The 27,878-nt window shown below is 36.7% G+C and overlaps 7 gene segments (V, D, J or C); all 7 read right to left on the minus strand.

Annotated features, from left to right (window-relative positions):
• Window positions 1-2,906: 2,906 nt before the first annotated feature.
• On the minus strand, window positions 2,907-3,639 carry LOC128612818 (T cell receptor beta variable 12-3-like). The segment is given in 2 exon segments: window positions 2,907-3,312; window positions 3,452-3,639. Coding segments are annotated over 2 exon segments (372 nt in total).
• Window positions 3,640-3,646: 7 nt separating this feature from the next.
• LOC128612816 (T cell receptor beta variable 6-1-like) lies at window positions 3,647-4,639 on the minus strand. The segment is given in 2 exon segments: window positions 3,647-4,333; window positions 4,453-4,639. Coding segments are annotated over 2 exon segments (426 nt in total).
• A 3,084-nt stretch (window positions 4,640-7,723) lies between these two features.
• Window positions 7,724-8,554, minus strand: LOC128612269 (immunoglobulin kappa variable 4-1-like). The segment is given in 2 exon segments: window positions 7,724-8,333; window positions 8,438-8,554. Coding segments are annotated over 2 exon segments (357 nt in total).
• A 539-nt stretch (window positions 8,555-9,093) lies between these two features.
• Window positions 9,094-9,811, minus strand: LOC128612288 (T cell receptor beta variable 6-1-like). The segment is given in 2 exon segments: window positions 9,094-9,551; window positions 9,683-9,811. Coding segments are annotated over 2 exon segments (423 nt in total).
• A 1,765-nt stretch (window positions 9,812-11,576) lies between these two features.
• On the minus strand, window positions 11,577-12,584 carry LOC128613074 (T cell receptor beta variable 12-4-like). The segment is given in 2 exon segments: window positions 11,577-12,295; window positions 12,424-12,584. Coding segments are annotated over 2 exon segments (441 nt in total).
• A 4,678-nt stretch (window positions 12,585-17,262) lies between these two features.
• LOC128612591 (T-cell receptor beta chain V region C5-like) lies at window positions 17,263-17,702 on the minus strand. The segment is given in 2 exon segments: window positions 17,263-17,549; window positions 17,651-17,702. Coding segments are annotated over 2 exon segments (339 nt in total).
• A 353-nt stretch (window positions 17,703-18,055) lies between these two features.
• LOC128613229 (T cell receptor beta variable 24-1-like) lies at window positions 18,056-18,936 on the minus strand. The segment is given in 2 exon segments: window positions 18,056-18,686; window positions 18,820-18,936. Coding segments are annotated over 2 exon segments (465 nt in total).
• Between the last annotated feature and the right edge of the window lie 8,942 nt (window positions 18,937-27,878).

Raw genomic sequence — 27,878 nt, forward strand, 5'->3', positions numbered from 1 at the left:
GGTGACAAAAACTGCTATTGTTCTACTGTGATTCAAGATCGTTTCATTAATAAGACTCTACATTCACGTTTGTTAATAAAATAATGCTATTTTGTTCATTTAAAAAATATAAAAGGTTGTAGTCTGTTCAATTTTGGCAGTGAATTGTATGAAAGATTATATTTTGGATATATTTACCTAGAAGACACAATGTGGCAGTAAATGTGATTGGGTGTGTGTTGCTGTGATCAGAATTAAAATAAGAGATTGGAAGCATGTCATCCTAACTGTACTTCCTGTCTGAGGCATAAACTGTTACGCATTTGGTACACTGCTTTTTCTAATGAAAGGGCTTTCTGTTGAAGGGAGGCTGCATTTTTAAGGTATTATATTACATCCAATGTACTTTATATTACAATAGGATATACTGTAAACTGACAGTTTAGAATTATATCTAATACACTAATATAGCTCAAATGGAAACTTAGTCATGTGTTGTCTCATATGCTAATTATTTTTAAGACTTTTATACCAAATTTTGAATGGCTTGCAGTAACAATTTGCTTTAACTTTGTGTCATGGAAAAAACAAATACAATAATTCTCTCATAAGCATGGCACGCATGTCATGTGCTGTTGGGTGAAGTGGCAGGATACAGGGAAGAGGAAGGCAAAGTTGCGACAAGGGCTTTGAGCTTGGCTGGGGCCCCTCCCCCAAAAAAGTCTTCCAAGGGAAGCTTGTCTCTGGTCATCTGAAACAGCCTCCTCATGAGACCAGAAAACTCCACCTTGAACTTCAGGCCAGGGTGTCCCTTTACAGCAAGCCATGATAATGTAAATCTCTCTCTCTCTCTTTCTCTCTCTCGTCAGGCTGAGGATCTTCTGTAAACTGGACATACAGTTGTAATATCTATCACAGACATTTCTTCACCAAGCCATTAGTTGGCGCCCTACCCTAGTTTTGAATCTCTGCTTTGGTTATCCCACTCATTTCCTGTTCTCTCAGTATATAAGCACATGGACTCTTATTCACTTTGCGAAGCCTTACACTTTCCCTGCATGCAGTACTTGTGAGTTCTGAGCCGTCTAATTTCCTGCCCCACTATTGTGTATCATCTTGCCTTGCCTTGTCTCGTCTCGTTTTTTTTACTCTGCCTTACCCTTTGAATTTGTCTGTCATTCTGATCTCTGGTGTTTTGACCCTGCTGTGTTTATGATATTGCTTTGTGTTTTGGAAAGTGTGGTGTGCTATTTCCATGAACTATCAGTGCGTAACTACCAGTGCGTAATGGCCTATCCATGAATGTTATTATACTGTTCCTTCTACCAATAAACCTCCCGATTATGGATCCATATGCTGCCTTCATGAGTCTTTAGTGACAACAGATTGCCCTGCAGGAGGAATCCATCAGGTGGGAATTGTTGGCCATCATATGTTGCCAGAATATCAATGTGGCACGTCAGCAGGAATTCCATAAAATCATACAGCAGCAGCAAGAGAGAGAGAGAGAGAGAGAGAGAGAAAGAGAGAGAAAGGAAGGGCATGGCTTACCTCTCATTGTGCATTTAATCACTATGTCCTTCATTTGAGCAGAGCTGAGCGAGGAGTGCTGATAAATTCACTGGACAGGAGAGCGCCTTTTTTAACCGCTCTTGCTAAACCCAGAATGCACTTTTGAAATGCTTGTTTGAGAAAACTGTGAAATAAGTATTCAAAATGAATAAAAAATTAATAAAAGGCTCATCCTGTACCAGAATGTCACCCACAAACAACAATTATCTCTACTACTGTAATTGAGGTATTTATTCAAGCAGTGTTATACAAACAGAAATAAGTATACTACAGAGATATTTCAGGTCGGAGACAGATTTGAGCGAACTTTGCTTTACGGGTGATCGTGAGCGATACATGAGTGGAGCATTCACTTGGGCCGTGAGCGATTAAGATGGGTAGAGTAGAATATTGAGCGGAGTGTCACATTACTCCCCTTTACTCACATGCTCTGTTCAGCAGCAAGGTCTAATGTAACATAGAGCAGGGTAAAGAAGCAGGAAAAACTCAGCTTGTACTTTATTATAAGCAAACCACAATCATAATCCAAGGCCGTATTTTGGGTCAGAATACTGGCAGACAAGGACCCACAGGGACAGTTCATGATGAGAAACCAAACAAAAAGGCAAGGGTCTAAACCAGGGAACTATATGACAATGCAGGCATGCTGTATGACAATACAGGTCATATGCTCACATGAGCTGTCTTAACATTGAAAGTGCAATAATATAATAGTCCATCCATTTTCTATACCACTTATCCTATGCAGGGGAGCCTGGAGCTTAACCCAGGGATATTGGGGCACAAGGTGGGGGACACCCTGGATGGGGTGCCAACCCACTGCAGGGCACAATCACACACACTGTGGACAATTTGGAAATGCCAATCAGCCTACAGCACATGTCTTTGGACACAGGGAGGAGGCAGGATTTGAACCCCTAACCCCAGAGGTGTGAGGCAAGCATGCTAACCACTAAGCCACCATGCCCAAGTAATATAATAGTATTGCTGGTAATAATCATGATAGGTTCCATAACATTTTATGCCATGACACATGACGCATAACAACTTAAAGAATGTACCATGCAGATGACAAGTCATGCAACATGTCATTTTTTTTTTTTATTTCAGCTAATTTTTAAAGATATAGAAATGTCACCGCATCAAATGATTAGATCATTATCAGTAGTCAGTACAGCTATTTAATGTCCATATGCCAAATATATATTTTGCTATAACATGTAGCATGACATTAGAATGCATTGTAAACATCGTGACAATTTTTTTATTACATTTTTATCTCAATGGCTTTTGTGTCATACTGTCCTCTTTAGGCATCTCTGTTTCTTCCTGACTCTCTCTCTCTCTCACACACACACACACACACACACACACACACACACACACACACACACACACACACACACACACACACACGGTGTGTTTTTGTACAGCTCTACCCTGTGGTTATAGCACTGTGTTCTCTCACAGCACAGAAATACACAGCTCTGTCATTATAATCCACGTCTTTCACTTCTAAAGAGCCGCTCTCGGGAACCGTTTTAATGGCTGAGAATTTACTTTGGTTGACGTTTCCAAATTCCAGAGTGCCAAAGCTGGTAGTGTACACTATGAGCTCCATACTCTTTCCATGATACTGAAGGAACCAGTACATTTGATTGTAAAATGCACCCTTGGTGTGTGAGCAGTTTATTGTGGCTGATTGGCCCATTTCAGCCCAGAGTATACTGGGCTGAGAGACATCATTCACCCCTGCAACTCCTGTGAATAAACAGCAAATACATTGTCACTATAACAAATATAACCTTGATATTTATTGTCTTATTTTGATTCACAGGCATGTACAGCAGTTACAGTATTACAGAAGCATCCAGAAGCTTTAAAAGAAAAATAGCTATACCTTGAATCCAGTACAGTGACTGAAACACTATAATAATTCTTATCATCTCTCGTAATGTCAAGACTAGAGTCTGAACGAAGACTGTGTACGTTTGTACACATTCTCTTCAAAGATGTACGATGTGACATCATAACTCCACCCACACAGACAGTGTAATAAATACATTATATATACTGTTTGCATGTACAATGATCACTCACCAACGTGACAAAAACTGTCATTAAACAGTTATGGATTAAACGGTTTAAAAATCAAGAAACCTGACATAATGGTTTCTAGATTACAATATATAAAATTATACATGGGTTAAATTCACCTATGAAATACAATAGTGTGGCTATAATGAGAGCAAACACACACACACACAGACACACACACATACACACACACACACACACACACACACACTACACGAAAAGAACTATGTGATTTTGACATTTAGTCATACTAAAATTCAGAATTCATCCTGAGACACTGCAGATTTGTTGTCACATACTGCCCTCTCTAGGTGTCTTTATTTCTTCCTGGCTGACACACTGTGTGTTTTTGTACAGCTCTGCCCTGTGATTATAGCACTGTGTTTACTCACGGCACAGAAATACACAGCATTGTCATTATAATCCACGTCTTTTACTGTGAATGAGCCGCTCTCAGGAACTGTTTTAATGGCTGAGAATTTACTTTGGTCGAATCTTCCAAAGTCTTGAGTGCCAAAGCTGGTAGTGTACACGATGAGCTCCATACTCTCTCCATGATACTGACGATACCAGTACATCTGATTGTGAGTTGCATCCCTGTTGTGTGAGCAGTTTATTGTGGCTGATTGACCCATTTTAGCCCAGAGTATACTGGACTGAAAGACATCATTTGCTCCTACAACTCCTGTGAATAAAAAATGAATAAAAAGTGTTCTTTATACGTATGAGGTGTTTATTGTTCTAGTTTGATTGATAAGCATGTATATGTCATTACAGAGGCTTTTTTCAGATGTTTTTAGTTACCCTGAATCCAGTAGAGTGACTGAAAAAAGACTAGAACTCTGATCATGGTGACTCTCATGGATCGTGGATGACAGGACTACAGACCGAACTAATGCTGTTTAAGATTATTCAAATTTTCATCTAGGACATGACATCATAACTCCACCCACAGCGACAGTCTAAAAATAAATCATTCATAGTATTTGCATAAATTGATGATCACTCACTCAAGAAAAAAACTGAGGATAAACTTTCATAAACACAAACCATTATGAAAAGGTTAATTAGTGTTCATTATTCTGCTTTGATTTAAAGGCATGCATTAAATTTTTTTTTAATTTATTAAATGTATGACATGAAGACGATGTTTATAAGATTAACCGATAATATGCTATATTTACCTTTGTTAATTAAAAACAATTAACAAAGTTTTCCAAAAGAAAATATTGCTAACATGATGTGAGATTGCTGTAGCCGGTGAGATCACAGTGTATTAAATGTAAGTAGAAGCCAGTCACCTAGATGCTGAGTGTCTTTGTGTGGTTTATTGGCACTAAATCAAATCCAGACCACAGCTGCAGGTGTTCTGGTTTGGGATAACGTGGATCAGATGAAGGTTTTTGTTATTAAGTGAGCTGATCTACACTGTGTAATAAGCTGCACAGAAATACACAGCACTGTCATTCACTGTGGTTATGGTCAAATAACCGTTTTTGCTCCCATCACCACTCAGTCTGATTTTGGTTCCAAATTCTTCCTCCAGCATTGAAGAAACAGTGTAAAGGTATCCCATGAGTGTAAATCCTGTGTCCTGGCTGTGTTTGTACCACAGTATTTGATTATAGCTGTTTACAGTGTGTGCACATTTGATCTCAGCAAACTCTTGATATTTTATGACATCAGGAGGACTCTGGACTACAGAACAAAGAGAAGCTGTGGAGAGAAAAAGAGAGCATTTCAGGTGCATAAAATTTAGTAGTCCGTTCAATTTGGGGAGTAGATCTTCTCAAATGTTATATTAAATAATACTATTATTTCATATTAAAAAAAAATTATAGAATAATATTGTATTTTACATTATATTTATATTATATTTACCTGGGAGACACAATAGTGTGGCAGTAAAAGTGATGAGAACAGTATGCATGTTGAGTCTCTGTGCTGTGGAAGTGAAAGTGTGTCATCCATCCTCTTGACTGAGATGGTACTCTCTTATCTAATTGTTACATTCCCATTTCTAATGAAAGGGCTCCCTCTAGCTTACCGCATGGTCTACAGTACGAGTAAAATACGTAAATGCTTTAAACGTAAATGCTTTAAACACAACTAGAGTTTGTGTAAATGTAAATGTTCATGACTCCTGAAAAGAATGATTTTTGCATCATATTCTGCCCTCTTTAGGTGTCTCTATTTCATCTTATACACAATTACTTGGTCTTCCTTTCAAAATCTGCCTCTTTAATTAAAGAATCAACAGTCTCCCGTGAGTGTGAATCCTGTGTCCTGACTGTGTTTGTACCTATATATATATATATATATATATATATATATATATATATATATATATATATATATATATATATATATATATATATATATATATATATAAAGATACAGTTTGTGCATATTCAGAAGGATTCTGGACTACAGGACAATCAACATATCCTGTGAAGAAACAAAAAGATCATTCAAGACAAATAAAAAAAATAGAGAAAAGAATAATGGTTTTTAGATTATATAAAAATATATATATTATTATAATTAAATTATACACTGGTTGAATCCACATGTGCAATACAATAGTGTGCCGATAATTATAACAGTGTGTGTGTGTGTGTGTGTGTGTGTGTGTGTGTGTGTGTGTGTGTGTGTGTGTGTGGTACTGCTATAATTAAATGAGAGAATAAATGGAAAGATTGTACGCCTTCTTCCTCTTCATGGTATGGATGTAATCTTTTATCTCTCTTTATTTGTTTGACATTTCTAATTAAAGGTCTCCCAATGGCTGCTCCCATTCATTCAATCAGTAAGGTTAATATATTCATTAATGTTTATCTGAAATTAATGTATTTGTCTGCATCCATGACTCACAGTGTTATAGAAACTAATCACACACTGCACCAAAAAAAAAATGAAAATCAAACTCTATAAAATTTTTATGGCTGCAGCTAATGATTATTTTCATAATCGATTAGTTGGCCGATTATTCAATTAGTTAATCAATTAATTTGGGGGGGGGGGGGGCAAAGTTTCAGTACCATTTTTTCATTTATTTAAAATAAAACCCCCAAACTGAGTGTTACAATTATAAACTTAAGACTAAAACTTTACACAGCTGTTTGTCCAATTATATAAGACTGAAAAGAACCAAATATACACATACACCAGAATAAATATTATTAATTTAGGACTGTAGTTTAATTCTGTGCTTTTTTTTTTTTTTTGCATCTATAAAAAGTAATACATAAATACTTATATAAACTTATATATATATATATATATATATATATATATATATATATATATATATATATATATATATATTAGTATTTATGCATTACTTTTTATGGATGCACAAAAAGCACAAAATTCTACAGTCCTAGCAATCCCTGGTTGATTGGTAGAACGTGTCCTTCCCCAGGGATTGGTTCAGATACCATTGGTACAAATACCAGGTTCAATTATATTTTATTGTGAGTGTGACATTTAATTTGACTCTGTGAATTATCTTTAGTTTATTTTATCCATCAATGCGACGTGTCTACCACTCACAGGTTTTTGCAAATTATCATTTCATTTATAAATAAATTTAAAATAAATCCATCAATGAGCGATCGTCAGCTCAGCTAACGTGATATTTGTGAATGCACGCAAATAACCAAATTGATTAATTTTTTAAAATCTCATTTGAATATATTTTGATACATTTAACAAAAATCTATATATAATATTATTTAAACATTTTTAAAATTTCCAACGGACCCCCTGCAATTACACCACTGACCACTACGGGTCCGCAGAAACACTGCACTAGAGGGTAGAGTACACAGTACATAGTGTAAGTGTATAATACTTCATTTGGGACACAACTTCAGTATTTACTCTCCAACGCGTGTTTTCGGAACAGAAGTAACGTAATGAGTAAATGTACCGCGCAGACCAACTAATTGATAATGAGATTCGTTGACAACGATTTTCATAATCGGTTATTATCGATTTTATCGGTTAGTTGTTGCAGCTCTAAACATTTCCATTCCACAGCTCTGCACTGTTGTTATGACATTGTGTTCTTTCACAGCACAGAAACACACAGCACTGTCATTATAATCTACATCATCACTGTGAAAGAGCCGCTCTCAGCAACTGTTTTAATGGCTGAAAATTGATCTTGGTTGAATTCTGGATCGCCATAGGTGGTAGTGTACAGTATGAGCTCTATACTCTCTCCTTGATGCTGTTGAAACAAGTAGATCCGATTATGATTTGCATCCTTGGTGTGTGAGCAGTTTATTGTGGCCACAACCACAGCTGCAGGTGTTCTGGTTTGGGGGTAACGTGGATCAGATGAAGGTTTTTGTTATGAAGTGAGCTGATCTACAGCACTGTGTAATAAGCTGCACAGAAATAGACAGCACTGTCGTTCACAGAAAGACTCTTTATGCTCAAAGAACCGTTTTTGCTCCCATCACCACTCAGTTTGATTTTGGTTTCAAATTCTTCCTCTAGCTTTGGGTAAGCATTTAAAAGGTATCCCATGTATTTAAATCCTGTGTCTTGGCTGTGTTTGTACCAGAGTATTTGATTATAGTCCTTTACAGTGTGTGCACATTTGATCTCAGCAAGCTCGTCTTGATTTTTTATGACATCAGGAGGACTCTGGACTACAGAACAAACACCAGAACCTGTGGAGAGAAAAGGAACAATCAAGATACACAAAATGAACATGTAAAGCATTTGGTGAATAGATTTTCTTTAAAATCTTGCGTAGAGAGATAAGTATACTTACCTGGTAGAAACAATAGTGTGGCAGAAAATATGATGAGGACAGTACACATGTTGACACTCTGTGACACTCGGTGTGTTTTTCTATACTCTGAATTCAAATAAAAGGGAGTGGAAGCATGTCCTCCATCCTCTACTTCCTGTCTGGGGCATACCGGTACTCTGTTATCTATTTGCTACATTACCATTTCTATTGAAAGGGCTCCCTCTAGCTGACTGCATGATGTACAGTAATAGTATTGACACTTACTGAAAAAAGCTAAATTAAACCAGAAATAATGCTTTTGCCAAAACATTGAGCTATGCATGTTAATTCTGAGTGATGATGAAAGATACTGAAGAATCCAAGAGGCAGAAGGATAAATAACACTAGATAGATAGTATAGTGTAGTATACAGTGTGATTTTACAGTCACTCATATGCCAATAAGATTTTTTAATGTGGCATGCTGACCAGATTCAAAAATAGGAGAAAATATTTTATTAATCAATATTATACCAGAATTCTTATAGCTTATAAAAATACGTAACTTTAAACCTATGTTATGACAAAGATATAACTATGTCATAAACATGTCTCAAATGCTCATAACATGAGTTATCATTACAATGCATATGAAGTAATATAACAGTATTGATCATGATAGATGTCATAATATTGCATGTCATAACATGTTACATTACAGGACATGTTAAACATCTGCTAGTGTTCCTATTGTTATTCCAATGACTTTTATGTCAATCAGCACCCATTAGGTGTCTCCAGAGACACACGGTGTGTTTTTGTACAGCTCTGCCCTGTGGTTATAGCACTGTGTTCTCTCACGGCACAGAAATACACAGCGCTGTCATTATAATCCACGTCTTTCACTGTGAATGAGCCGCTCTCAGGAACTGTTTTAATAGCTGAGAATTTACTTTGGCTGAATTTTCCAAAGTCTTGAGTGCCAAAGCTGGTAGTAAACACTATGAGCTCCATACTCTCTCCATGATACTGACGATACCAGTACATCTGATTATGATTTGCATCTTTGCTGTGTGAGCAGTTTATTGTGGCTGATTGACCCATTTTAGCCCAGAGTATACTGGGCTGAAAGACATCCTTTGTTCCTGCAACTCCTGTGAATAAACAATGAATAAAAAGTTTATTTTTAACAAATACGTATCAGCTGTTTAGTGTCATATTTTGATTAATAGGCCTGTATAGCAGTGCTATCATTACAGAGGCTTTTTCAGATGTTTTTAGTTACCTTGAATCCAGTAGAGTGACTGAAAAAAGACTAGAACTCTGATCATGGTGACTCTTGATAATGAGACTACAGATTGAACTAAGACTGTATAAGATTATTCAGATTCTAGTCGCTGATGTATGGTGTGACATCATAACTCCACCCACAGAGACAGTGTAAAAATACATCATTCATAATCTTTGCATGAATGATGATCACTCACTCAAGTGAAAAAATTGAGGATAAATATGTAACACAAACCATTATGATAAGGTTATTGACTGTTTGTTTATTGTTCTGCTTTGATTTAAATGCGTGTACGACCATTTCTGTTATTGATGTAATGAAGATGGTATTATTAGTGATAAATCTTGCTAACATGATGTGAGATTGCTGTAGCCGGTGAGATCACAGTGTATTAAATGTAAATAGAAACATGTCACCTAGATGCTGAGTGACTTTGTGTGGTTTATTGGCAGTAAATCAAATCCAGACCACAGCTGCAGGTGTTCTGGTTTGGGGGTAACGTGGATCAGATGAAGGTTTTTGTTATTAAGTGAGCTGATCTACAGCACTGTGTAATAAGCTGCACAGAAATACACAGCACTGTCATTCAATGAAAGACTCTTTATGGTCAAAGAACCATTATTTCTCCCATCACCACTCAGTTTGATTTTGGTTTCAAATTCTTCCTCCAGCGTTGAAGAAACAGTGTAAAGGTATCCCATGAGTGTAAATCCTGTGTCCTGGTTGTGTTTGTACCACAGAATGCGTTCATAGTTATTTACAGTGTGTGCACATTTGATCTCAGCAAACTCGTCTTGATATTTTATGAGATCAGGAGGATTCTGGGCTACAGAACAAACACCAGATCCTGTGGAGAGAAAAAAGACAGCATTCCAGGTGCGCAAAATGAAGTCATCTGTTCAATATTGGGAGTAGATTTTATAGCATATTGTATGTAGAGATATATTTACCTGGAAGGCACAATAGTGTAGCAGAAAATATGATGAGAACAGAACGCATGTTTTGTCTCTGTACTGTGTGTGTTGCTGCGCTCTGAATTAAAATAAAAGAGAGTGCAAACATCCTTCCTTTACTTCCTGTCTGAGGCATGGCAGTACTCTATGTTTGTTACACTGCCTTTTTCTAATGAAATGGCTCCCTCTAGCTGATTACAATCAAATATTGGGCAGGATTTTGTTGGTGTGCTATGTGATTAGTTAAATAAGTGAATGCTGTAATATTTTCTAAAAGTGGCTATTATTGATATTGATTGGGGGGGAAATGCAATATATTTGTGAGAACATTAATGTAATAGTAGAATTTAAATTCTAGTTGATGAGGATTGATATTAAAGTGGAAGCATTTTTGGGTAAATGAGAGAAGATTTAGTTATATAGAGTCTCAGTGAAAGTGCTGTGCATAATCTAGGCTAACTCTAAACAATGAAATAAAAGACAAATAAAAAAAATGCAAATGACAGGGAAAAATTCATTTATTAGCAGGGGACATACACTGGCAGTTTAGCATTATATACAATACACTAACATATCAAAAATACATAAAATCCTAGAACAAGTTGATAATAGAACAAACATAGAACACGTGGGGCAGTGGTGGGTTCAAGCCCCAGCACTGGAAACATCTGTCTTATACACAGCACTGTTTAATTCTCCATTCTCATTGTTAAGAAGGTGTCGATTCATTTTCTATAAGAGCCTGGCACTAGTTCCGGCTGTAAGGTTTATATGAATGCACTCATTCTAATACAGTATTGTTTCAATAGTAAAAACACACACAGGGACTTGTATGGCAGATGTTCCACATTAAGTGATCAAAACTGTGTGTAATTGTTGATGTGATGATGTTTTCTGTAAGGAGATGTTTATCTAACACCTGTAGGAGTCTCTAGTGTTACTAGACTAGGCTTTGTAACATCAGAGGTGAAGCTATAATTTTAAGAGATGCCTGTCAAGACAATTACACTTAACAGTAACATAACACTGTTATATTACTGGACAACAACTTTCATATGAAGTCATGCTTCACATATTTACTGTATGACATGGCTATGTCTGTTAGGCACCAGGATTTAAGTAAAGTGCTACTGGCATTACTTCTACTACACAGGCCATGTTTATATTATTTGCTGTAAAGTCCAAAAGTGTCAATCAAACTCTGTATAATTCATGCAAAGAGTGTTTCACAATTAATAAGAAGCTCCAGATTTGTCGTGTCATACAACACCTCTTTGGATGTCTCCATTTCTTCCTGACTGAGACACACGGTGTGTTTTTGTACAGCTCTGCCATGTGGTTATAACACTGTGTTCTCTCACGGCACAGAAATACACAGCTCTGTCATTATAATCCACATCTTTCACTGTGAAGGAGCCGCTCTCAGGAACTGTTTTAATGGCTGAGAATTTACTTTCGTTGAACTTTCCAAAGTCCGGAGTGCCAAAGGCATTAGTGAGCACTATGAGCTCCATACTCTCTCCATGATACTGACGGAACCAGTACATCAGATAATAAGTTGAACCCTTGGTGTGTGAGCAGTTTATTGTGGCTGACTGGCCCATTTTAGCTGAGATTAGGTTGGGCTGAGAGACATCATCCCCCCCTGCAACTCCTGTGAATAAATAAAGTAAATAAAGTGTTACAGTAAGAAATATATATCTGCTGTCTTATTGTCTTGTTTTTGCAAAGCAGTTACATTACAGTCATAATCCTTCACCTCCTTTCAGAGTTTTTAGTTACCTTGAATCCAATAGAGTGACTGAAACACTATTATAATTCGGATCATGTTGATTCTTGATGACGAGGCTACAGACTGAACTAACACTATATAAGATTTTTCAGATTCTCATCAGTGATGTATAATGTGATATCATGGCTCCACCCACACAGACAGTGTCGAAATACACCATACGGCTTTGCATGTCAGTCTGAGAATAAACAGTTAACAAACTCTTTTTGTAAGAGTTACCTGAAATTTATTTTCTGTTTATTGGATTCATATTAGGAAAAGAATATGGCAAGATTTATGATTACAGCCGCAGTTCTTAGGTTATAAATCTACATTATTCAGATCCACTGAGGTTTGGGCATAAACTGTTTTTTATTATTTTATTTTTTTTTTTGGAAGTGCAAATCTTTAAGGTATTCATGTGGGACTATCCAAATCTGTAGAAAGTGTTCATTTATGTCAAATGTGAGAAATATTGTGTTCCAGAAAAAAAAGCAATAATAAAACTAATAATGAAACCATATCACTATATATAAAAGAAGATGGGAACATTGCGGCTGTAAGTTTTAATATGGATTTGTGGTAGTCAGTGTGATCACTTTGTACATACAGTACTGTATAAACACATCTTCACATTTTTAAATGCTGTGTGTCTTTGTGTGGTTTATTGACACTAACTCAAATCCAGTCCACAGCTGCAGTTGTTCTGGTTTCAGGGTAAAGTTTTTGTAGTGATGTGAGCTGATCTACAGCACTGTGTGATAAGCTACACAGAAATATACAGCACTGTCGTTCACGGAAAGACTGTTTATGGTCATAGAGCCGCTCTTTCTCCCATCACCACTCAACTTGATCTTCGTTCCAAATTCCGCCTCTTCTTTTGGAAAAATAGTGTTCAGATACCCCATGTATTTAAATCCTGTGTCCTGGCTGTGCTTGTACCACAGCATGCGGTCATAGGTATTTACACTGTGCTCACATTTCATCTCAACAGTCTCATTTTGATATTTTATGAGATCAGGAGGGTTCTGGTCTACAGTAAAAACAGCAGAGCCTTTGGAGAGAGAGAGAAAAAGAGAGAACAGGAAAGATTATATAAAATGGAAAATGAATCTTGGCATTATTAGTTTTAGATTTTTAGAAAATATTATGCTTACCTGCAAGACATAATAGTGTGGCAGAAACTATGATGAGAACAGTACACATGCTGGCTCTTTGTGCTGTGTGTGAGACTCTGCTCTGCATTGAGTTAAGAGGCACAATGGTGTCACTCGTCCTTGTCCTTGGTGTAGTAGTAATACTGTCGCCGTGCCATTTCTATTCAGTGGGCTCCTTCTAGTGCAAACTTTGTGCAGCCAGGTACCTCTTTAACTTGGAGAAAAAAAAAGAAAAAAAAAAGAGAACACTTTTTTTGTTAAAATTGTTACTAGAAATTATTAATAGGCTGACTTGTTTTTTTACAGAAGCCCTAAGAGACATTGCATTTTTTAAATTATTTTTTCTTTCTTGTTTTCTCGTGATCACGACTTAATTTTCTCGTGATCGTGACATAACAAAAAGTTGTTGTCTTGTGATCACGACTTAATTTTTCTGTGTACTCGACATAACATTGTTTTATTGTTCTGGAGGCAGCAAAAGCTTAGCACAAGCTAATGTTAATGCTAATAACCACAGCTTCATGGATGAACAGATTCATTTTTACTTTGATCAGGGACTCACGCAAGCTGGAATAGCTCTATGTCTGTCAGTGACTGACAACTTCCACATTAATGTCTGACATTTGAGAAGGAGGCTGTCAGGTCTATAACTTTATCATCGAAGACAATATAGCGACCCTGAACATTTATGATGTACGAGGGCGATGGTGAAGATGCCAAAGTACTTGCAGCACCAGTCCCATTCACAAGGTGCAAGATTTTTTCATGATATAATTACGTCGTGAGGCGTGAAACAGCTTGTTGTGGAGACTGTGAGAAAATTAAGTCATGATCATGAGAAAACGAGAAAGAAATAATTTATCATATGTATGGCTTCCATTGTTTTTTACGTTTTTGAGATTGAATGAAGCTGATTTTTTTTTTTCAAACAACCAGCCAAATAGATCAATTCCTATACAAAGTCAATAATTAATAGAATCAGTTTGATAATGCTGTGTTGTGATTTGCACCACTAACACATTTTAACATAAAATAATAATAAATGGACACCCCCCTCCCCTCAGAGCCCATTTTAACAACTATGGCTCTAATGGACTGCACGATGTATAGTTAAACGCAACCTCAGAAATACTAATGGTTAAATAAGTTCATGATATAATGATTTTTGAGAAGTGGTTATTGTTAACATTGGTTAAGAAATACAAAGTGCATGAAAACTGAAATACTGCATCTACAAGAGCACTAACATGACAACACTAAAAAAAAAAAGAAGACAAAGCTGTTTTAATGCAAATGACACAAGATAAGACATCTATTGTAACATCAGAACATCAACAGACTAGCTTAATACATAACACACTAACACATGTAAATATGCATAGAAATTACAGTCATGTTTTGTCTTACTGAGGAAAGAATGAATGAATGCAGGTGTGCAGAAGCTGATAAGCTTAATGTGGTCAAAACAAGCAGTTTGTAAGACAGTGTTTTTGTTAGGGGATGAGGAGATGTGAGACACTGTGGATAGGCTGCACAGAAATATTCTGCACTGTCATTAGGTGTTAGGGATTTAATGGTCAATATGCCTTTACTGTCTCCATTCCCTGTCAAGGTCATCTGATTGTTAAATTCAGGCTCCAGTTGAGATTGTGTCAGAACATTGTATCCCATGAACAGGTACTCTCGGTCTTGGGTTTGTTTGTACCACAGAATGCGATCGTAGCCTGATATCTTGTGAGCGCACTGAATCTCTGGATTCCCCATGCTTCCTGAGCAGATCATGAGGAGTTTGGAAAACTTCTTTACTGGCAGCAAAAACTGTGTGTGAAAACGGAGAAAAATACCTGCAGAATAAATCAAAGTTTCACATTGTATAATGAATGTTTCTATTCATTCTAAAAGAGGTCATGAAAAGTTACTCACAGGATTAATGCAAAAAAAAAAAAAAAAAAAAAAAATCAATCAATTACCTGCTGGCCAGATTAAAGAATGGATGGTGATGAGGAGAGTAAATATATACAGGAGTTTATTCATGTCTAGATCAGTTTGACAGAAGCAGTAACAAAGCCAGTATGATTGAAGTTTAAATCATTACACTGTCTAGAGGAATCAATTAGACATGACGTCACAGCTCAGACACAACACTGCCACCTTTTGGTGAGGTACAAAACTGTCATAATCATGAGGGATGTGCTCATGATTATTTTAACAGTAATTGTGTAAGAATTCACATGGGATTACTTCTACTACACTATCGGTACACATACTGTATATACTATGTAAAATAAACGGCCCTGCCATGCTCTGGACGTCTGAGTTTAGCCTGCTACAAAATACACTAACACATGTAAAAATGAAGGGAATTACAAGAAGTGAGACAATGTGGAAAAGCTGCACAGAAATATTCCGCACTGTCATTAGGTGTTGGGGATTTAATGCTCAATATGCCTTTACTGTCTCCATTTTCTGTCAAGCAGAATAAAAGTTTCACATTGTATAATGAATGTTTTCATCACATAGAAGTTTATTCACTTTGACAGAAGCAGTAACAAAACCACTATGACTGATGTTTGGAGAAAACTAATCATATCATCATGACGTACATACTCATGATATTATCAGCAATTGTGTAAGAATTCACATGGGATTACGTCTACTACACTGTCGGTACATATACTGTATATATGTCTAAGAGTCTGCAGATTTGTTGTGTCATACTGCCCCCTTTGGTTTGTTTACTTTTGCTCCTGACTGAGACACATGGTGTGTTTTTGTACAGCTCTGCCCTGTGGTTATGACACTGTGTTTACTCACAGCACAGAAATACTCCGCTTTGTCATTATAATCCACATTTTTCACTGTAAAAGAGCCGCTTGCAGGAACTGCTTTAATGGCTGAGAATTTACTTTGGTTGAACTTTCCGAAATCGTGAGTGCCATATGTAGGAGTGTACACTATGAGCTCCATACTCTCTCCATGATGCTGACGATACCAGTACATGTGATCGTAAGATATCCCCTTGGTGTGTGTGCAGTTTATTGTGGCTGATTGACCCATTTTAGCCCAGAGTATACTGGGCTGAAACACATCATTTTCCCCTGCAACTCCTGTAGATAAATAAGAGATTGTTTATTGTCTCATTTTGGATTATAGGAATGTACAGCAGTTATATTATTACACTGATAATCACGCAGGTGCTTTACAAAGTATTTTTAGTTACCTTGAATCCAGTAGAGCGACTGAAAAATGACTAGAACTCTGATCATGGTGATGCTTGTTAACAAGGCTAGAGACTGAACTAAGGATTTAGATTGTGTAAGATTCAGAGTCTAGTCAGTGATGTAAGAGGTGGCATCATAACTCCACCCACACAGACGGTATACATTCATATGGTACATTCAAAAATACATTCATATGGTATTATTGTATATAATATTGAAGAAAGGGTTATTTTACATCTGTTATTAAGAAAAGCCAATAAAACTTATTGTTGGTTTTTGTTCTTTGAACTAAATCAAGTTCCTAATATGATTACTGTATATAAAATACAAATAAAAATATTTGAATATAGTTAAAAGCTGAGCATCTTTATGTTGCTAATTGGCACTAAATCAAATCCAGCCCACAGCTGCAGGTATCTGGTTTGGGGGTAACGTGGATCAGATGAAGGTTTTTGTTATTAAGTCAGCTGATCTACAGCACTGTGTAATAAGCTGCACAGAAATACACAGCACTGTCATTCACTGAAAGACTCTTCATGGTCAAAGAACCATTATTTCTCCCATCACCACTCAGTTTGATTTTGGTTTCAAATTCTTCCTCCAGCGTTGAAGAAACAGTGTATAGGTATCCCATGAGTGTAAATCCTGTGTCCTGGTTGTGTTTGTACCACAGTATGCGGTCATAGTTATTTACATTGTGTGCACATTTGATCTCAGCAAACTCGTCTTGATATTTTATGACATCAGGAGGATTCTGGACTACAGAACAAACACCACAACCTGTGGAGAGAAAAAGAACAGTCAAGTCTGACATTGTTAGCTCTAGATTTGATAAAATAGTACAAATTTGATATATTTACCTGCAAGACACAAGAGTATGGCAGGAAATATGATGATGAGAACATTGATCATGTTGGCTTTATGTCTTGTGTGTGTGTTTGCTCTGCATTAAGCTAAGAGACAATGCAGGTGTGTCACTCCTCTTTTTCTTTCATACGTTCATGCCAGTCCTGATCAATGGGCTCCCTCTAGCGCAAACCTTTTACAGCCAAAGACACCTTTAACTCAAAAAAAAAAAAAAAAAAATCAGCTCATCAGCACACACATTTTGTAGACAATTATTGAGCTTATATCTAAATGTGTTTTACTGATATTTGGATGAAATCTGTTTAATTCAGGTAAGTAGTCAAATAGAAAAATAACTACAAGAGTCAATAATAAATATAATCATTTTCGTAATGCTGGTCATTTCTATCACTGTAATGAAATGACTCCTTGGATGTGCTTCATGTTGTTCAATTAGCCATAAGAGTTTGTGGAATCATTGAAAACCATGGTTTTATTGCACTGCTTGACTTGCAGTAAAACGTTACCTCAGAAATTCTATAATATTGACAAGTTATTATTATCACAATTGACTGATAAGACATCCAAAATCCTGCAAGACTCTCCATTCAGGAAATATAAATCAAACTCTTTATGACTCCTTAACAGAATGATTTATTGTGTCATACTGCCCTCTTTGGGCATCTCCATTTCTTCTTGACACACAGTGTGTTTTTGTACAGCTCTGCCCTATGGTTATAACACTGTGTTCACTCACAGCACAGAAATACACAGCGCTGTCATTATAATCCACGTCGTTCACTGTAAAAGAGCCGCTCTGAGCTACTGTGTTAATTGTTGAGAATTTACTTTGGCTGAACTTTCCAAAGTCTGGAGTGATGAATGTGCCAGTGTACACGATGAGGTCCATGCTCTCTCCATGATGCTGACGGAACCAGTACATCCGATCGTAAGATGAACCCTTGGTGTGTGAGCAGTTTATTGTGGCTGATTGGCCGAATTTAGCCCAGAGTATATTGGGCTGAGAGACATCATTCACCCCTGCAACTCCTGTAGATAAATAATAAAAAGTTTTATGCATTTTTTATTAATAAAAAGTCTTAATTTGGTTTTTAAGCATGTACAACAGTTAGATCATTACACTGATAATCATGCAGGTGCATTGAAGAGTTTGTTTAGTTACCTTGTATCCAGTAAAGTGACTGAAAAAAGACTAGAACTCTGATCATGGTGACTTGACTCGAGGCTAAAGACTGAACTAATACTGTGTAAGGTTATTCACATGCTCATCACTGATGATCATACTGTAACTCCACCCACATAGACATATCATTCATACTCTTTGCATATCAATCCCTCAAGTGACAACACCTGAAAATATTTTACGCGGATGCATATGTATATCGTTGAAATTGTGGTTGCGGAGATGCTTCTAAGATTGTTACTGTGCAAAAATTTTACTTTACTATTAACAACATTTAACAAAGGCTTATTATCATGTCTGTTAGTAAGAGAAATAATGTGTTCCCTTAGATGAAAATAAAGCCAATCGTGAAAATCCATATTGCTCTAAACTTTCAAGGACTGAAGTAGCAAAACATTTTAAATGTGAATTGTGGTAGCTGTGTGATTTCTCTGTACTGAGAAATGAATGACAAACCTGTTCAATCAAAACCCCCTTATACTGGAAGTCTAAAAAAAAAACACGTCTGTATAATGTGAATTCAAATCAGCTCTTATCATGACGCAGACATTTTATGTACTTTTATTGAGCATTTCATAAATAATATTCCAGCTACTAATCCTGGCTCCCAAAGTATCCTTTGACAATGGATAATAAATCAAAAGCTCCCAAAGGGGGGACACGGTGGCTTAGTGGTTAGCACGTTTGCCTCACACCTCGAGGTTTGAGGATTTGAATCCCACTTCCACCCTGTGTGCACAGAGCTTACATGTTCTTACATATTCAAGGGTTTCCTCTGGGTATTTTGGTTTCCTCCCTCAGTCCAAAGACATGCGTTATAGGCTGATTGGCATCTCCAAATTGTCCGTAGAGTGATTGTGCCCTGTGATTGGTTTGCACCCTGTCCAGAGTGTCCCCTGTTATTGGTTTGCACCCTGTCCAGGAGGTCCCCCACCTAGTGCCCCGAGTACCCTGGGACAGGCTCCAGGCTGCCTGCACCCCTGTATAGGATAAGCAGTATGGAAAATGGATGGCCGAGCCCAAATTTCCGAGTTTAATAATGGCACAGTTTAGTTGATTCTTGTGATTGTCAAGTTTCAAAATCAACTGTTAAACACCGCTTTCATAAGAAGAATTTAGAATTTTGAAGGCATTTCTGAGAGCATCTCACAGAAATGCAGCTTCTACCAAGCATCATTAGAATTAGCATCTACACATACCATCAGTTTGGTTCTACGTTTGGTGACAAAATGGGACTTCATACGAGAAAAATAACTTCTGATACTCAGTGCAGAACATGCTGGTGGATTATTGATGCGCTGGAGCTGTTTTCTGGCTGGTGGATCCTGGGCTGTTGTGAAGATTAATAGGATACGTACAGTGTACCAGCCCAAATCCTGGTTGCCTCTGCCAGGAGGTTCAGACTTGGATATAGACAGATCTTATTTTCAACAAGACGATGAACCAAACATACTCACAAATTATGAACAGAATGATTTTTTGCAATAAACATCTCAATCTCTGGATTTTGAACCCTAATGAAAAGCTGTGGTCTGAATTGAAGAGCGAAGTCTACATGTATTGTACAAACTTAAGAATGTAAAGGAGCAAAACAAGTTCTACATGTAGGAGTGCATGTAAGATCCCTCTACAAGTGTCTCCAACCTTATTGGATATTACAGGATGATTCTGCAATTCATTCCAGGGCAGCTGTCAGAAACTATTTTTTGTACGAGTGCAGATCATTCTGGAACCAGTGTATTATAGAAACAAACTGTACTGCTTAAAAATACTATACATAAATGACACTATGTCCCTGTTTATTTGAGCTTAAAATATTATTACTTGTATGTGCTATTACTTGTGAGAGACAATAGTGTGGCAGGAAATATGATGACAACTTGAACCATGTTGACTCTCTGTACTTTGCATGTAGATCTGCTTTAATTAAAAAACAACGATGTGTAAGTGTCACTTCTTTTTTACTTCCTGTCTGAAACATATTGGTGCTCTGTTATTTATTTGTTACCTTACCATTTTTATTGAAAGGTCTCTCTCTCTCTCTCTCTCTCTCTCTCTCTCTCTCTCTCTCTCTCTCTCTCTCTCACTGCATGATGTTAAGTAAAATCTTTGGAAATATTGTGTTGTTGTGTACTGCTAATGGTTAAATAAGTGAGGACTGTAATGATTTGGAGAAGTGGCCATTACTGACATTGGCCAGGAAACCATGAATAATGTATTTGTGAGCACAGTGTGATAATAGCAATATTAATTCTGAGTGAAAGTAGCAATTCATGTTGTAGAAGCCAGCATGTAAAATGCTCTTGTCAGTCAATGACACACATTCACCATAAAATACTGTAAATTTCACAGTTAGCCTAATGCCCAATAAACTAATATGTTTTAAAATGCATGTCTCGCTGTAAGAATGACTGAATGCAGGTGTGCAGAAGCTGATAAGCTTTATGTTGTTAAAAACATCAGTTTATACCAGAGTGGTTTTTGTAGAGGAATGAGAAGATATAAAGCGATGTGTAAATGCTGCGCAGAAGTATTCTGCACTGTCATTTGGTGTTAGGGATTTTATGGTTAATGTACCATTAGAATATCCATTTCCTGTCAATGTAACTATATTCCTGAATTCAGGCTCCAGCTGAGGTTGTGATCCAAGAAGATATCCCATGAACTGGAACTCTGAGTTTCGAGTTTGTTTGTACCACTGAATAGTATTGTAGCCTGAAATGCTGTGAGAACAATGAAGCTCTGAAGAGTCTCCATGCTTCCTGAGCAGATCATTAGGAGTTTGGAAAACGTCTGCACTAGCAGCATAAACTGTGTGGGAGAAAAGAAGAATTGCAAAAAAAAAATAATTAGGATTTCACATTGTATACTGAATAGTGTGGTGTGACAAGTAACCTTACTTCCATATTTGATTGAGCTTAAAACAAAAAACAAAATTTACCTGTTATCCAGATTAAAGAATGGATGCTAGTGATGAGAAGAAATGTTCTCAACAGTTTATTCATGCTGAGATCAGTCTGATAGAAGCAATATTAGTAACTATATGTTTCAAGGGAAATTCAGCATTAATTCATAGAGGAAACAATACAATTTGATGTCACAGTTTATGGGAGGAGCAGATACAGCACCTCAAACCGTAGAAGAGAGTCAAGTAAAATGGCATGTAACACACAATCGACCCATAATAAGCAATGACACTGAGTGTTATACAATAATATTGACCAAAACAATTAAGATGAATTCTGTTGAATGCTGAGTTCTGATTGGTCAGGTAGTTGTTGATTATGTTCTTATAGCAACATTCATAAAATAATTCATAAAACATTCCTAAAACACCAACCATCACTGATTATTTTCGTATAAAAACACACCCTGTTGTATTTTATTTCGTACTGCTCACTTTACAAATGGTCAATCAGGATTAGTGTGTATTTATATATTGTTAATTTAATCTAAATTAATCTTGAATTCTAGAAAAAGCTTTACAGTGTGTATATATTTAAGATGAACATTTGTAAAGATTCAGATTGTACACTACGATGATATTGATACGTGTTTTTAATTTTCATTTGCCAGAAACTTATTGATGCTATTCATAAACACAAACAATGTTATTGAACCTTTTCACAAACATAGTTTTTAGATTAAAACTATACATTAAATAGGGTGTAGCCATATCAAAATATTACAGTAGCAGAGTTCATGCTCAGAGATTGTACATTTGGTGTGCTATACTGCCCTCTTTTGGTTCGTTCTGTTGTTCCTGATTGGCACAATGTGCTGGGGGGTGTCAAAGAATGCAAAGAGGCATTCTTTGATCAAGAAATATTCTTCATCAAGAAATACAGATTCTATGACAGTGACATGGCATATTAGACATGATTGGCTTTTATGCTTTATGATGTATTAAAATTTACTTGATTGAGAGGAACAAATTTTTTATTGAATATTGCTGCAGCATGGTTAACTCTTCCACTTGATCATTCATTTGTTTATTCTTCTTTAGTAAGCACTTTATCCTGATCATGGTTGCAGTGGATCCAGAGCTTATCCAGAGCACCATTCATGCCAATAGGGACAATTTAGTGTAGCCAATTCATACACTGGCATGTTTTTGGGAGATGGGAGAAAATAAAAGAACCCCAAGGAAACCCACGTGGACATATGGAGGGCACACAAAACTCAACACAGACAGTAACTTGAGCTCAGGATCAAATAATGGACCCTAGAGCTGGGAGGCTGTGACACTAACCACTATACCAGTATACCACCCACCTCTTTATTCACTCAAACCTAACCATTTTCTACATTAGTGTTGATCTGCACCATGTTGCCATCTCTAGTCAGAAAGATTTCAAAAATACATAATGTGCCTTGTCTTTGTTTGTGTGTGTTTATCAATATACAACCCCATGTGTTTCTTTTTCCTGGATTTGTAATGGTCAAATAGTCCACTTGAAGGCAGTGTCGGTCTACATTTATGCTCTTTACAGCTTTTTATTGGTTATGCCATAAATGCAGAGTGTAACCACAGTGGTGTTAAGCTTAAAATGGTTTGGAACAAGGATTGTTTGTTTGTTTGTTTGTTTGAATCAAATGCACAGTATAGGCCTTTTTTCATCACTAAATAAAATGTTTTATGCTTCATTTTTAAATCCCTGTACAGGACATTGTAACACATGTATATATGGTAAATGGTCTGCACTTTTATAGCGCTTATTTAACCTTAGCAGTTCTACAAACGCTTTACACTGGTTCTCATTCACCCATTCATACATACACACACTCCAATGGCAGCAGAGCTGCCATGCAAAGCGCTAACTTGCCATTGGGAGCACCTTGGGGTTCAGTGTCTTGCCCAAGGACACTTCGGTATGTGGAGTCATGTGGGCCAGGAATCGAACCGCCAACCCTACGATTAGTGGACAACCCGCTCTACCACCTGAACCACAGCCACCTATGCATGTAAGTGCATAGTAATATATTTCATTTTCAGAAGAAATGTGAAGAAATGCAGCAGGATGCTTGCAAAAATGTACCAGTCAATTTCCTGATGTACCTGCACCTTATGTAAAGTGTACCTAAGACTACTGATGCATTTTTAAAGAATAAAGTGTCACACCAAATACTGACTTTATTTAGTGCTGTTTACTGCTCTTTATAGAAGTTTTTTAAATGTTGTTTCAAATTATTTTTGAAGACATTTTTAATTTACAGCATTTCTTTGCATGTGCCTAAAGGTATGTTCACACATAGCCTACAGTGTCTCCCAGAGACAAAACGACCAGAGAACATTCATTTTCAATGAGAGCTGGTGACTTCCGGCGTCATGAGCAACAGTGACCGTTGGTAATTAGATGTGGGCGGGTCAAGCAAAGTTGAGAATAGTTTAACTTTATGCACATTTGGAGCAACTTTGTGCAGCAACTACCAATGGGAGTGAAGACAGTAGAGTAGTGAAGACACGCGATCCATGATGTGCCATGTTGCCTGTGAGTCCGAATTGTTTTGTGGACACAAACAGTCTGGCACTTGCACTTTTGCTGCAGATAGCAATTTTATTAGATATCAAATATTATTATTATTATTATTATTATTATTATGCATTTTATTTATAGGCACCTTACATGACACTCAAGGACACCTTAGAAACACAATAAAACAATCAACATTAACAACAGTAATCATTATTACAGCCTGGACAGACTGGATACAAGCATAAAAGCAATCACATAAAAGCCTGCCTAAAAAGATGGGTCTTAAGGCGAGATTTAAAAACAAGAAGACTTTCACTGTTTCACACATCTTGTGGCAACAAGTTCCATAAATAAGAGGCTGCATGACTAAAGGCTTGTAGTGCGAGTTCAAGGGGTAACAAGAGTGAGTGAAGAAGATGATCTTAAAGTACAAGTAGGAGTGTAGATATGAAGAAGGTCAGACAAGTATGAAGGGGCAAGATTATTGAGTGCCTTGTAGGTAAGAAGACGGATTTTAAACTCAATATGATATTCAACCCGGAGCCAATGCAAGTCTTGTAATATGGGAGTAATGTGTTCAGCTAGAGGAGTTCTACAAATAATTTGAGCAGGTGAATTCTGTACTAGCTGGAGTTTATAGAGAAGCTTTGAAGGCAGGCCATACAAAAGAGCGTTGCACTGATTAATACGAGAAGTAACTAAAGGATGAACAAGAATCGCAGTGTTCTTTAATGAGAGAGCCGGACGAAGTCGATTAATATTACGTATGTGGAAATATGCAGGGCGAATTACACTGTTTACATGTGCTTCGAATGATAAAGTACTGTCAAAGATGGAACCCTTTAAACTTTTAACCTGTGATGAATATGATGATCAATGATGATCAGTATTCACATTTAGATTTGGCCAGATTGGTTTTTGAACCCAGAAGAATTTCAATTTTACTGCTGTTGAGTTTAAGAAGATTTGATTGTAAATCACTCAATGTCAAAGAGCACACACTTCTTCTCATTCAGATCGTAGGATATGATGCATACATACACTGGTGAACTTTATATACAAACGCTCTCCCTCCAGAAAAATTCATTTTAGATGCAAGAAAACTGGTTTGTTAACAAAAGTGGAATGCTAATTGCGCCACCCAGTGATAAATGTTACTATGGCAACCAGTAGTAGGAACACCAACTGGCGACTTCATAGTACTGTGACTATATACATATTATATGTCCCAAAAGTATGACTATATATTCCTATGTCATACTATTATAACAAAAGTATGACTATGTAGGGCCTATGCAGGCACCACATACAGGTGCATCAAAAAAAAAATAATATTGTGGAAAAGTTCATTTTTTTCTGTAATTTAATTCACAAAGTGGAACTTTCAAATATTCTAGATTCATTACACATAAAGTGAAAATTTTCAAGCCTTTTTTTTGTTTTAATCTTGAAGATTACAGCTTACAGCTCATGGAAATCAAAAATCCAGTATCTGAAAATATTAGAATAAAGTATTTATAATACAGAAATGTCGACCTTCTGAAAAGTATTTTAATTTATGCTCTCAATACTTGGTCAGGGCTTTAATCCTTTTGCACGAATTACTGGATCAATGTGGCGTGGCATGGAGGCAATCAGCCTGTGGCACTGCTGAGGTGTTATGGAAGCCCAGGTTGCATTGATAGCAGCCTTCAGCTCATCTGTATTGTTGGGTTTGATGTCTCTCATAGATTCTCTGTGGGGTTCAGGTCAGGTGAGTTGGCTGGCCAATCAAGCACAGTAATACCATGGTCAGCAAACCAGTTACTAGTAGTTTTGGCACTGTGGGCAGGTACCAGGTCCTGCTGGAAAAGGGAATCAGCATCTCCATAAAGCTTGTCAACAGATGGAAGCATGACGTTCTCTAAAATCTCCTGGTAGACGCTGCATTGACTCTCGACTTGAGAAAACACAATGGACCAACACCAGCAGATGACATGGCACCCCAAATCATCACTGACTGTGGAAACTTCACACTGGACTTCAACCAACTTTGATTCTGTGCCTCTTCACTCTTCCTCCAGACTCTGGGACCTTGATTTCCAAATGAAATGGAACATTTACTTTCATCTTCCCCATGATTGTGGTTGTGTGTACTGAACAGGACTGAGAGATTAAAGGCTCAGGAAACCTTTGCAGGTGTTTTGAGTTAATGAGCTGATTAGAGCTTTTCTCAGGTCGACATTTCTGTATTATAAATTCTTTTCTATAATATTTTCAGATACTGATTTTTTGATGTCCCTGAGCTTTAAGCCGTACTAATCAAGATTAAAACAAAAAAAAAGGCTTAATGATGTGTAATGAATCTAGATTATATATATTTTTTTCTAGATTCATTAAACATATATATGTATGTGTGTGTGTGTGTGTGTGTGTGCATGTGTATATATATATATATATATATATATATATATATATATATATATATATATATATATATATATATATATATATACATACACACACACACACACACACACACACACACATACACACACACTTATTCTGATATTGCTTATTGTAAGTGAGCTGCTGGTGTTTGCTGACATTTGCAGTCTGTGACAAAGAAAACTTCATCATCTGCAAGGAAGCTCTGGACAACTGTATGTACTACTTCTAGGAGGTCCAGACTCCTACCTTCAGCATAAATGTAAAAAAAAAAATTAAATCAAGCCTTCTTCTCGTAGTCAGCCAAGATATGTTTGGTGTCAAAAGTCTGCTACTTTAGTGTTTGCACTCAAGTAGCTAATAGGTAACAGAAGTTTATGACTACCAATTTAGCATCATACTAACTTAAATGCACAATAAAACACTTGGTTCAAATCAACTTGCATTGGTAAGTGAGTGATCTCATATAACTGTGTATGTACAAAACTGTTTATGTACAAATATGGTGTTACTGAACATAATGATGATTATTAGTAAGAAACATCACACGCTTACAGTTAGTCTCGTAGCTCCAGTGCAAAACAAGCTGCTTGGTATAAGGGGAAAATTGTTTAGATATTATTTTTGCCCAAAACTGTTACTTTAACAGGCCTTCATGTAGTAGAATGCTTAGCAGACTTTAAGTACTTATTTGAGCACCCTTGTGAAAGACAGATTGTTGGTGTGTATTACTGTTTAATGTCATTTGACACATTTCTACACTTCACAAACACAAGCAGGAGTCCTGCTGTGAAAAGGGGGTTGCTGAGGAGATCTTTTTCAGTAGATACTATTTTACTTTGTGAATGTTCTAAGCTGTAGCTAAACCATTTGGATTGGTTTAAATGTCCTCAATTTTTGCAAATTCTCAACATTTGATTCTAATAAGTAAGGAATTACACTGTATAAGCATGTTGTTGGTTAAAGCCAGAAAATGATTATTTTCTTTTCTTTCTTTTTTTTTCTTCTTCTCAATGTCTGATTTTGCAAAATGCTGTGCAAAGTATGTCCCGGAGTCTCAGTGCATGTAAAGCCTACCCATTTGGATCTGAATGTTCATGTGATTATTTATACCTTCAAGGCAGCTTGCTTGAA

This window comes from Ictalurus furcatus, chromosome 9 (genome assembly GCF_023375685.1).
Source record: "Ictalurus furcatus strain D&B chromosome 9, Billie_1.0, whole genome shotgun sequence".
NCBI classification, from domain to species: domain Eukaryota; kingdom Metazoa; phylum Chordata; class Actinopteri; order Siluriformes; family Ictaluridae; genus Ictalurus; species Ictalurus furcatus.